This window comes from Brassica rapa, chromosome A03, assembly GCF_000309985.2.
Source record: "Brassica rapa cultivar Chiifu-401-42 chromosome A03, CAAS_Brap_v3.01, whole genome shotgun sequence".
NCBI classification, from domain to species: domain Eukaryota; kingdom Viridiplantae; phylum Streptophyta; class Magnoliopsida; order Brassicales; family Brassicaceae; genus Brassica; species Brassica rapa.
In genome coordinates this window covers 17,192,287-17,204,850 of record NC_024797.2, presented here as the reverse complement: position 1 = coordinate 17,204,850, position 12,564 = coordinate 17,192,287, and the positions used below count along the sequence as shown (strand labels likewise).

Below are 12,564 nucleotides of genomic sequence, written 5' to 3'. Positions count from 1 at the left end.
GCAAGACCAACCGCCAAAACACCAATTTGAGACAGTGTTGCAAGAGGATATCGGTTTCTTTCTTTATAAATCATTTGAGACAGTGTTGCAAGAATATATCGGTTTGGTCTAAGAAAACTTGCAATATAATTTTGCATACGAAGAAAACGACGACGTTTTAAAAATAAGGGTAGTAACGTCAATTCCAATAAGGGTTTCCAATGTAACCCTAATATATATATAATTGGCATTGTAGCGCCCGAGTGTCTCTCTCTCTCTCTCTTGTTTCCGCTGCCAGCTTCCCGCAAGCCCTATAGCAAATCGTCTCTTTCTCATCCGTTGGTGAACATGGTAAGTAACCTCTTTCAGGCTTCGAACTTTGAGCTGAGCTCATGTCTTAGATCTCACATAGTTTTTGTTCCCTTGATCGATCGATAGTGTAGTAGTATAATTATGGTTATTGTTGAGTTCGATCATTTCGTTTAGACCAGTGAACGAACTATTCTCTGTTTCTAACAACCGTTTTGTTGTCTTCGGTTTTATATTAGTCGAGGAGAAAGACCAGAGAGCCCAAGGAGGAAACTGTCACTCTCGGACCAGCTGTTCGTGACGGAGAGCAAGTGTTCGGTGTTGTTCACATCTTTGCTTCTTTCAATGACACTTTCATTGTAAGTTGTCTTGATTGATTTTAATTAGTATTATTAATTGTTCTCTGCAGAGTCAATTCGACTCATGATGCTGTTGTTTGGTAATTTTATTGCAGCATGTGACGGATCTGTCTGGAAGAGAAACTCTCGTCCGTATCACCGGTATGTTCTCTTAGTACTTCATGTTTATATGTTTACACAAACAATTTTAGGAAAAAAAATTGTTTCAAAAAAAATACTTCATAGTTTTTTTTTGTATTTTCAATGAATTTTTATTAATTAATAATTATTAATTGTAAACTTCAAATAATTAATTGCATGTATTGAATTCTTTTACTGGTTTAGAACTATGAGAAGTAGATAATTACAAAAAAAGTATGTATTTATAGCTGAAATATATTATGTGGTTCCTGATTATGCGAATTGAATCATTAATTTTTTTTTTTTTGTAGGTGGGATGAAGGTGAAGGCTGATCGTGATGAGTCCTCTCCTTATGCTGCTATGCTTGCAGCTCAAGATGTTGCTCAACGTTGCAAGGTCAGCAAACTGTTCTTGTTTTATTCGTTTTTATAGTGTTATTGTGCGATTGTATGTTAATAATCTTTAATCCTATTATGTAACAGGAGCTTGGGATCACAGCCATGCACGTGAAGCTCCGTGCCACTGGAGGAAACAAAACCAAGACTCCAGGCCCTGGTGCTCAGTCTGCTCTCAGAGCCCTTGCTCGTTCAGGCATGAAGATTGGTCGTATAGGTAACACGGAGAGCTGAATCTCTTTCTCTAGTTGCTTTTGGATTATTTTCAGTCAATTGAAAGGAATTAATCTTGAATGTATTTTGCAGAGGATGTGACTCCAATTCCCACCGACAGTACACGTAGAAAGGGTGGACGCAGAGGAAGAAGACTTTGATTTCTCAATGAGTCTCATCATTGTTCTGTTGTGCCCTTGACTCTCGTGGGTACACACTTCGAAGTTGGTTTTTGTCTCTCTCAGTTTGCTTCGTAAAAACATTATAAGCTGTGTCTTTCTTCAACGTTGTAAACTTCTGCATTTGGAGTTTTGGGAATGAGAAAAAGTGTTAGTGACTAAATGACGTTTGTGTTATTGTTAATTGGCTTATATAGCTATTTTGCATTTTCTATACGAATAACCCATAGGCTACTTCCTGAATGGATTGGTTTAAAATTGACAGTGAGACCACAGCTAGTTTAATAGAGAAGTTGCTTAGATGGTTTGAATTCTATACGAATGTTCACAAAAAAAATTGTTAGGTAGAACTCTGCCCACTCTCAGTTTCATAGTTGTTTCTGATAATTACACACTGTTTCATGAGCAGGCTCTTACTTGCTACTCAGCTCGTACTTCTTACTTGGTCCGTACTTGATTCGTAAAATTGAGTATTCGTCTTGATAGTGGTATTAACGTTTGGTTCACGACGATGTTATATAGATTACAAGTGCCAAATGTCCAATAAGTCATGAATAGCTTTTGATTAGTATCAAGTTAAATAAGGATATGTGTGACTAATGTTTATAGCTCTCAAATAAATGGTAAAAGCAAGAAGTTAACATGTCATTAAACTCAGAACGTGGAGTCTCTTATATAGGACTTACAATACCATTTTTAATGGCTCTAATACCATTAAGAAAAATTAAGCAGAATTTGTAGAGAGCTCCTAACTGCGGTAATTATTTAAATAGATGAAAAAAGATGAACATCCAATAAACTCCTGCAAGAATCATAGCCACGTGTATACTGGGGAGGTAAATAAAAATATAAGTGCAAAAAAGGCAACACAACCAACCGCAAAGAAGCGTGATATAAGCATTCTTCATCTCCATCCTAAACTTATCTGATAGCTGAATCAGACCTATCCCACCGGTGAACAACGATATGGTGAATAACGACATGTATACCAATACGTCATGATCCACCAAAAGTGAATACATTGACGGAGATGTCAGTAACGCTAATATGGAAAGCTTCGCAAAGACAAACTGAGGAATCCTCTCTTAGTTTGTAGTAAAATCCTTGTAGCAACCAGTGGAGGGAGGAGGATCGGTGAATAAGAGATACCTGAGTACCGTCACTGCATAGAATTGTGTGGCACTCACCGCGCCGTCCCTGAGGAACCGAGACAATGCTGGCGACTTTCCCCCAGGTGGCCACATAAGATTGAGTGATATGGAGAGGCCAAAGAGCGAGAGTATAGCCATTACATACCATATTCCTCTGCATACAATCACATCTCTTCGACTCATTTCAGTCTTCTTCATATATATTACTTACTCTCTTCTCTTTTTGTTTTGTTTTTTTTTTTTGTTAACCTAGCCCTTGTTATACATGTATATATATATTGAGGGGTTTTAGATTAACTGAATTAGGGTTATTGAGGGGTTTTAGATTATGCAGTACCAAGAGATCTTCACAATCATAACTAACTTTATCAATAGACTTATCAGTTTGATTATTAGGAGAATTAAGATACCTGAGGATCTTTCGATAATCACAAAATTAACCAAAACAATTAACAAATTTATTTACTAAGTTATTATAATGTCGAAGGAAAAAAAAATGGAAAATCTTATTTCAGAAAATCAGGAACGGGTATTAACACAGAAAGCTGAATCTCTGCCTAGGTACTTTTGATTATTTCAGACAGTTGTGCGGTTTCGGAGTCATCATAGTTCAGTTGTGCCCTTGACTCTTGTAGTTTCTTGGGTATACTTCGAAGTTAGTTTTGGTCTCTCTCCAATTTACTCTTCTCTTTTTGTTTTTGTTTTTTTTTTTGTTAACCTAGCCCTTGTTATACATGTATATATATATATTGAGGGGTTTTAGATTATGCAGTACCAAGAGATAGGAACTGAATTAGGGTTATTGAGGGGTTTTAGATTATGCAGTACCAAGAGATAGGAACTGAATTAGGGTTATTGAGGGGTTTTATTAGATTATGCAGTACCAAGAGATCTTCACAATCATAACTAACTTTATCAATAGACTTATCAGTTTGATTATTAGGAGAATTAAGATACCTGAGGATCTTTCGATAATCACAAAATTAACCAAAACAATTAACAAATTTATTTACTAAGTTATTATAATGTCGAAGGAAAAAAAAATGGAAAATCTTATTTCAGAAAATCAGGAACGGGTATTAACACATAAAGCTGAATCTTTGCCTAGGTACTTTTGATTATTTCTGACAATTGTGCGGTCTTTCTTCAATGTGTTTGCAGAGAAGGTTTCGGAGTCATCATAGTTCAGTTGTGCCCTTGACTCTTGTAGTTTCTTGGGTACACTTCTAAGTTAGTTTTGTTCTCTCTCCAATTTATCCTTCAAGCTGCTTCGAGGACTTTATAAGCTGGTCTTTCTTCAACTTTGTAACTTTTGCTTTTGGAGTTTTGGTAATGAGAAAAAAAATGACAATCACGTTGTGTTATTTGTTAGCGCTATATAGGATTCTCTCTCTCTGGCACTTCATCGAATGCAATTTTGATAGTCAATTAACCTAATCTAATAACAAAACTATGTGATGCTAACAACTCTATCATCGAAAGATCCTCTTCTCACCGGTGTTTCGTTCCTTCGGCTCTTGTGGCTGAAGCATTGGCGGTTAAAGCTGAACTTGTGGCTGCAGCTTCATCTCATGTCAGTAGTATCAACCTATTCTCTGACTGCAAGATCTCATTTCGCTTTTGAATTCTCAAGGGCAGGATGTGACTTTGAAGGGTATCCTCCATGACATTGCCATGTTAGTGAGTTCCTTCACCTCTATCTGCTTTATTTTCATTCCACGCCTAGCTAATGTTCGAGCAGACTTATTGGCAAAAGAAACTTTGTTTTGGCTTTCTTCCTCGGCTACCTTTGTAAACTGATTTGTTTTCTAAGTAATCTATGGTTTGATAAAAAAAAAGGTTTACGTAAAAGTTGTTTGACAACATTGATTATGTTTCTTTTCTTAATTATGAGAATTATTAGAAATAGAGAGTTAAACATAAGTACATAACTCATTAGGATCAAGTGTCTTATCTGCCATAAAAAATAACAGAGGAGATTGTAATGTGTTTATTTGCTGTTCGTTTTGTTCATTAGCATATAGACTAATGGATCTTACTAAATGCTAACTCCAGTATGTAGAAGTTTTCTTTCTTGGACGTCTACACATCCTTTAATATCGGCTAGTAATTTTAGTTAGCAGTGCAGCTTGAAATCTTGAGTTGAAACTGGTGCTATGCTCGTCTTCACCCAAGGGCAGTTAACTGCAGAAAGAAGAAGTGTGGTCACACCAACCAGGTAAAAATTTATTTTGCTACCAATCAATTTAAACTTGTTTGTTTCAAATGATTTACATTTTTGCTGGGTTGTTTCTCGTTGTTTATTGCAGTTGAGGCCTAAGAAGAAGATCAAGTAATTGATGGACCCTCCTGTAGTAATTAATTTGCATTGAAACAATTTCTCTTTTCTTTGAAGAAAGAACACGTTTGTCACAATTTGTTTAATGTACAATGAAGTGTGGCTGACACTTTTCTTCATTGATAATCATTCTGGATGAATTTGAAATAAACTCTAAAACTTTAGATGAGTTTATTTCTAAAACTAGCTGTCATAAAAATAGCAAGAACTGTTTGTGAAATGCAATTACGAGAATGTAATATAAATACTTTATATCTCGATATAATCAACAAGGGTGTTTGGTCTAGTGGTATGATTCTCGCTTCGGGTGCGAGAGGTCCCGAGTTCGATTCTCGGAACACCCCTAATTTTTGTTTTATCAGGTAAAAGGCTTTTGGGCCTCCAACCAGTAAAGAATGGGTTTCCATAAACGACGACGTCTGAACCTCTCCAGATTTTCAGATCCACTTTCAATTTTTTTTTTTTTTTTTTTTTTCACTTTCAATTCTCTCGCTTTGTTGAGTTCTGAGCTCAGAAAACCCCTAAATTTCTCAAGAAGTAAAGGTTTCAATGTGACTCTTAAAAAATGCAATGGTCAGAACAATGTCGAGTATGTTTTAGTAATCAATGACTCTTAAACAATGCAATGGTCAGAAACTAATTAAGCGTGTCGTTCTGCTAGTCTCAAATCAGTGTGAACAAGGTGTGTGTGTGCTGACTCGTCTAATTAAACATGTATTGTAAATTAATATTCGATAAGTTAATAATTTCTATAAATTAATAAAAAATTTCGGTTCATGTTTGGGCCGGTGTAAAATATGATACAAATCGATAAAATAATAAGATAGTATATTTTTAAAATTTCCATGTAAATATATAATCCCATTAAAATCATAAATTAATAATCTATCTCTATATTTTATATAAGTACAAAATAAACATCATATTAATATTTTAATATATTTTGATAATATTTAAAAAAATTATATCAAAAACCACATAACAATTCTATGAAACATAAAAAATATACACCAAATAAGATAATAAAATAATATGAAAGTCAAATTTCTAAAATTTAAATAATTTCTATACTGTAAATTTAATATTTTCTTATTTTATTAATAAAAATGTTCAAAAATAGAAAAAAATCTAAAAAAGAAAACTTTTGTAAATTAATATCTCTTTTAATAAAATTTTAAAGTCTCAACTTTATTAATTTATAGAGGTTCTACTGTAAATGTTTTAGTAATCATTTACATGCATGTAGTATTACCGGTTGTAGTATTTCTCATAAATGTAATTTCATAATAAATCATCGTTAAAAAAAACCCCTTGTGAGATCAAGATAATTAATTGCATTACCAATATCGAAATCCTTTTTAATAATATAAAGGACGGTGTTTATAAAATTTCAAATTTCTGACCAAAAACGAACATTAATGGTGATTAGTGCATGACTATACATACATGCATGTAAAGTCTTAAAATATGAAAAAATCTTACATCTTAATCTGCATTGCCAACATCAAAGTCCTTTTTAATTATAGTAAATACGGTGTTTTTAAAATTTCAAATTTCTGACCAAAAAGGAATATTAATGGTGATTAGTGCATGATTATACATACATGCATGTAAAGTCTTAAAATATGAAAAAAATAAAAGTCTTACAATGACTTTTGATATGAATATGTTTTTTACGCCAGATATATTTATTCGTATGATGATTGATTAACCATTATATGTCGGTCAAATTGATGGTTCGGCACGTTTTTGTAAATGAATAGAATAATGCATTCAAATTTCCTCGTCGTATAAGAGAAAAATGAAAGTGTGACTCTCTTTTTTTTTTTGAACATCTTTTTTTTTTGAACATCTTTTTTTTTTTTTTTGAACATCTTGTCTGACTTTCTTTCTATGGGTTTACCATCTTTTGCAGGGACGCTGTGAAAAGAAGAAAAAAAAAACAGTTCTCTCCCCCCCTTAAAATCTCCAAATGTAACCTTGTCCAGAAGATTTGCTTTAAACTCCAACCTGGTTTACACATTATTTATCAAAAAATGTTTTAGTAATGATTATATTATATTACTGTACCATTTTCTGAATACATAATTTTATCTATAATTATTAAATTACATTTGAAAAGAATAACACTAAGAAGTTTGATTAAATTTATGCATTATTAAATGATCATATAAAACGTAGTATGCTTTAAAACCAAATATAGGTATATACAACGTTCTTGTCATTTACTACAACAAACTGACCTTAAAATCAAACAAAGAACAACATACTGATAAGTTTTATCATTATTAATTACAACAAAGTGACCTTAAAATCAAACAAACACAACATAGTACTATCACGCTTTACTTTCCAATACTAAGAATGGCATCATAACATGTCTTGGAATACATGAACTGAAAAGAGAAACACTATATAGTAGATAGTAAATACAAGCACTACGTAGTACGTACCCACAAAAGTTAATGAGTCAAACAAGATATCATTACTTCTTAGCCAATGAAACGACAAGAGTGACACTCGTTTTGTTTCTGCAGCTCGCGTGCTTAGCCACATGGTGTGCATACCTATCAAACAAGACATCGACAATATCTTCTCCAAAGTGAGCAACGAGCATTGGTTCAGTAACCGCTCTTATACAATTAGCTTCATTGTATCCTGCCTCATAGTCATCTTCTTCGTTGTTGTTGTTACTAAGGCCAAGGTCGAATACATGTTTCTCTAAGTCATTGATTTCAAAAGAGCCTTCGTTTCGTATCACTTCTTCTAGTTCTTGTTCGTTTGGATCATAAAACGGCATGTTGAATTCATCCAGTTTTGATTCACTCACGTGGCCCTGTTAATAAAAAGATTGATATGATGAGGACCATGTCTAAATTCAACATACTAAAATAACCCTAATAATTTTGGTCTTTGTATTTTAGTAAGACACCGAAACAATGCTAAAATATAGTTCACTTAAAATAAAACAAGCTGAAGGTTTGTTCTCTTTAAGAGGCATATATTAATATTCATGAGCTAGTTGGTTTGTTCTTTAAAAATGTCAAAAATATTCATGGACATATTAAAAATGTTTGAAAAGACATGAAGAATTTGTTTTTATATACCTCGAAGACTAGGTCACGGAGAGATTTGGATAGCAATGTCCAAAAGTGACAACAATCTCTATACAATGGATCACTGTCAAGAGTGTTTCTACCAATCAAGGTGAGAACCATGCGTCCATTAGAGACAATTTCTTCAGAACGTAACCTTAGAAACATGGTGAAGTCTTTTTGGAACTGATTCAAGTAAGCTTTGTATGTACTTTGAGGACTTGAACTTGTTATGTACACACTTCCCTTATCATTCCCATGCTTTTCAGGAACCTATATACAAACACATAACATAATCACATCATATAAATATCAAATAACTCAATGTTTTTATACAAGTAAAAACGTTACAACAGTCTTTCAATTTGCTAAGTACCTTGGAGAGAAAATGGAGAGCGTAACAGGAATGTACAAAATGGAGACTGTTGCGAGAAAAGAGTCTAGAGTAGAAAGAGCCTGGTGCTCCATAGACAAAACACGATGATTTGTTTGTGATCATGAGCTCCTTGTTGAAGAAAGGTACGAATTTGAAAGTCGTGTTGAAATCATTCTCGGGGAGATCATTCAGACAACAATCGATTTCTGGTGGGTTTTGGTTCAGTTGTTGGCACAACACATTGATTGTGTTGATGATCTCAGATATAGCCACAAATGAGTTCTGTCCGGACGAACAACCCAGTTCGGCAACTTTGATGTAGCTTGGAAAGTCTAAGTTCATCATCATGTCTTCTGTGTTTTTTACCAATACTGGTTTAGCCATTGATAAAACTCTTCTCTAGAAACCAAAAAAATATCGTAATTAGAAAACTGTTTTCTCTCTATTCCAAGTGAAATTATTTCGATGATTCGTTTTCAAATATTCAAGGAAAAAATATTGATTGTGATAGTTATATATTGGGAATGAAACTGTATAATATTTCGATCCGTGACATATATAGGCTCTGAATGGTAACATCCATCCCGCACCGCACCTCACTGTAGTTAACATCTCTACATATACTATATATTTATACGTTTTTATAACTGTACCACAGTCAAACCGCTTATCCCGCACCGCTTAGTCCGCTGTTACCATTCGGAACCTAATATGTCACATTAATTGGGACCTAACTTACATGATGACGACAACCATATATAATTTATACATTTAATATATACATATATCTTTTTATTATTGTGTGTGTGTGTCAAATATGAGTTAAAAGTTAAAAGGGGAAATATGACTTCCAGACAAATCTTATCCCTTAATAAGAACCTGCTGACAACCTTTTTGTCCTAGCCTCCTAGGTGCCATCATTTATTAATCTTTTTTGATTAATAGTATATTTTAGTTTTGCTTGACAAGAAACCGTCACTAACCCTAGTACTCACGACTATATGTTAAGTCAGTAATTCTGTATCAAGTTAAAGATCCCTTTTTTTTTTTGAACAACTGTTATTGATCCCTCGAACATGTTTATACATGACTAACATATAGGCATTTATAAGGTATATCTGTAACTGGAATTTATCTAACGAACAATATTGTCTTCTCATCTAAACTTCTTAAAAACAAAGTAGACATATGACTTGAATGAATTTGATTGGTTATAATTTAAGTTCATGAATTTACATATGAATTTAGATCTACTGTATAAGAATAAAGTCTTCCTATGATTCGAACAAAATCACAGTAAAGATCAGTAAAAAAAAAATTCACAGTAAATATACGTCGAACATGTTTACTTTTAATAAACATAAATATTTTCTGTTTATTTTAAATGAAGTATACCCAACGAACATTTTGTTATCTCAATTAAATTTCTGTAGCATCTCTTACGTATTTTGTTTTCCTATATTCAAGTTCAAACTTCTAAAAAGCAAACTAAACATATGAATTTGATCAGGAATTTTTTTATGAAAATTCTCTTTATAATTTCAATTCCAGTAGTGTTCATTAAAGACAATCCAATATATATACACATATATCTATATATATATGTTGATATTAGTTGGTAATTTATAGTTTTCTATATATAAATGTTGTAGTAGTAGGTAATTTATAAGTTTTTATATTTCCTGCATAGTCTATTTGGATTATGTTCGAATCATATCACGACTTTGGTCTTAATTATACTGCAGATTTAAATTCATTTGTCAATTTCATGAACTTGGAAATCAGTTGGTTAACGTTTTAAGTTTAACAATTTGATAATCATGAAGTGATTGAAAAACCTGAAGAAGGGAATTGGCAGAGTAACTGTTGGCTCCGTCTCCACCACTCATACGTAGCGCTCTCACAAACGCACATTCATCATCACTCTTATCATCATCATAGCTGCATGGCGATACAATGATTATATTTGTTGGTACATATACATAAAGCACCATGCATATATGTATATAGTATATACACATATATACTATATATGAAACAATGAAAGGAAATAAACTAAACTCTGCACATATAAGCGTTGTTTAAAATGAATTAGAGAGAAGAACCTTAAGGATGGAATGGTGTCGATAAACCTTGAACCCATTAATTTTATCGTACTTACTAGTAATAAGATTCAATGAGAATTGTTAGAAGATGGTGTGTGTGTGCTGAGAATGCGCCTCCCACACTTTTTATTTATAGAGAGATGGAACTTGATCAAAGGTGCCACATTAAAGAAAACATGAAACACGCCAAGTATATTCAAAGTCGTTACCCTTGAGACTAAGGGGACGATAGGTTTTCTCGCTACCACCCGCAAACGCAGCTTTTGCGGTTGGTAGCGGTTGTCGGCGGTTTACAACAATCATTCAAATTGTTTTAAACCGCTTTAAATCGCTCTGAATCTTATAAATTCAAAAGCTAGCTTATTCAAAAGTTAGCTTCAGCTAGCGTTTGCGGTTGCGGGCGGTTGCGGAAGGGTAAAAATTTTTTCTTTTTTTAAAAACAATATATATACAAAAGTAAAAATATTTAATAAAAATTTTAAAATTGAAATTTTGAAAATATTAAAATATATCTATTATATTTTAATTAATATTATAAAATTTTATAGTAAAAAAAAATTTCAATAAATTTTCAAAAATTAAAATTATAACTTTCTAAATATAAATTTTATATTTATTATAATTTTATGATTTTTGATATTTTTATAATTATATTAAATGTAAATATTGTTAATTTATTATTTGATTGTTACCGCATTTGGTAGTTAACCAGTCATAAGTCACCCGCAAACACACCAATTTTTAACCGCAGTACCAATCGTACAAATCTCTTAAAACCGGTAGAAACTACAACCGTCCGCATCCACAAACTCCCGCAACCGCAACCGCTACGTTTGAACCAGTCAGACCCTAATTGATTAATGTCACTTGGTGCTTTAGTTAATTTAAAACACCCGGAAAATAAGGCCAAGTCTATAGAATATTCTTTCTCGTTTTACGTTTTGTAAGATTATAGTATATATGAGTAATGTATCGATATTCGAAGCGACGGGCAGTCATGTTTTTAAACAGTTGTGATTTTCTTTACTCTCAACTGAGATTTGATTTTTTATTTATTTATTACTCCTTCAGTTTTATTAAAATAGAAGTTTATGAGAAAATTTGTTTTACAAAGATATATATATTTTTATGTTTTCTATACAAAAACTACAAATTCCAATAAAATTAATTAGATTTATTGAAAGATTTTTAGTTAAAAAACATTGGAATTTGATAATTAAAAAAAATGATGCATAATTAATGTGTTTTCTTAATATGTGTACAAACACCAAAATATTAATATTTAAAAAACGGAAGGAGTAGTATTTTGGATCAAACTGGAATACATAACAATTCAAAGCATATATTTGAAATATTTTTATGATACTACTAAAAATGTTTTAAAGCTGGTGATTAATTTAAAGGAGAAGAAACAAAAATATGAAACCCGAAAAAACTCGTATTTTTTTATTGTTGGCGAAAATCTTTTGTGTTGATAAAGACAAAAAAGTGATCAAATATACAATTAGTACTACACTATTCAAAATAGTAGGATTCATTTCACATGTCAAATTAGTTTCATAATAAAATGTCTACACAACAGGAATTTAAATTATCGAAATGAACGAGAATATGCCATTGAGCTGAGTATAGAAATACTAAAAATGCGAGGGTCAGAAACTAGCATAAACTAGAAATATCTTTTAAGAACCGATTTTTAGTTTTTTTTTAGTTAAAAGTTAAGAGACGTGTTTTTATATTCCGCTAAGAACTTCACTCTAAAAATCTTCCAATAATCATGCTCTGGCGAAGCTTCTTCTCTGCTAATCTCAAATAAGTGTGAACAGAGTACGTGCTGACGAGCATTCGTTTAATCAAATGAGAATACAGTGCTACTTAAATTAACATGCATCAAGGTCCTTTTTAATTATATTGTAGCCTTTGTTTATGATACACGAATCTTCT

The 12,564-nt window shown here is 32.3% G+C and overlaps 2 protein-coding genes, 1 non-coding gene and 1 pseudogene across 3 annotated transcripts; 2 read left to right on the top strand and 2 right to left on the bottom strand.

Annotated features, from left to right (window-relative positions):
- Positions 1-183: 183 nt before the first annotated feature.
- LOC103859393 (40S ribosomal protein S14-2) lies at positions 184-1,769 on the top strand. Its single transcript, XM_033288130.1, has 6 exons — positions 184-330; positions 528-647; positions 743-788; positions 1,079-1,164; positions 1,251-1,380; positions 1,470-1,769. Exons 1-6 carry the CDS (start codon positions 328-330, stop codon positions 1,535-1,537), a joined length of 453 nt encoding a protein of 150 aa, XP_033144021.1. The 5' UTR covers positions 184-327; the 3' UTR covers positions 1,538-1,769.
- LOC117132834 lies at positions 1,569-5,996 on the bottom strand (annotated as a pseudogene).
- Positions 5,317-5,388, top strand: TRNAP-CGG. Its single transcript has one exon. It is a non-coding gene; the product is annotated as a tRNA-Pro (tRNA).
- Positions 5,997-7,250: 1,254 nt separating the features above from the next.
- LOC103859391 (salicylate/benzoate carboxyl methyltransferase) lies at positions 7,251-10,658 on the bottom strand. Its single transcript, XM_009136918.3, has 5 exons — positions 10,621-10,658; positions 10,354-10,456; positions 8,516-8,914; positions 8,152-8,412; positions 7,251-7,880 (listed from the first exon to the last, which is right to left on the bottom strand). Exons 1-5 carry the CDS (start codon positions 10,656-10,658, stop codon positions 7,530-7,532), a joined length of 1,152 nt encoding a protein of 383 aa, XP_009135166.1. The 3' UTR covers positions 7,251-7,529.
- Positions 10,659-12,564: the final 1,906 nt, after the last annotated feature.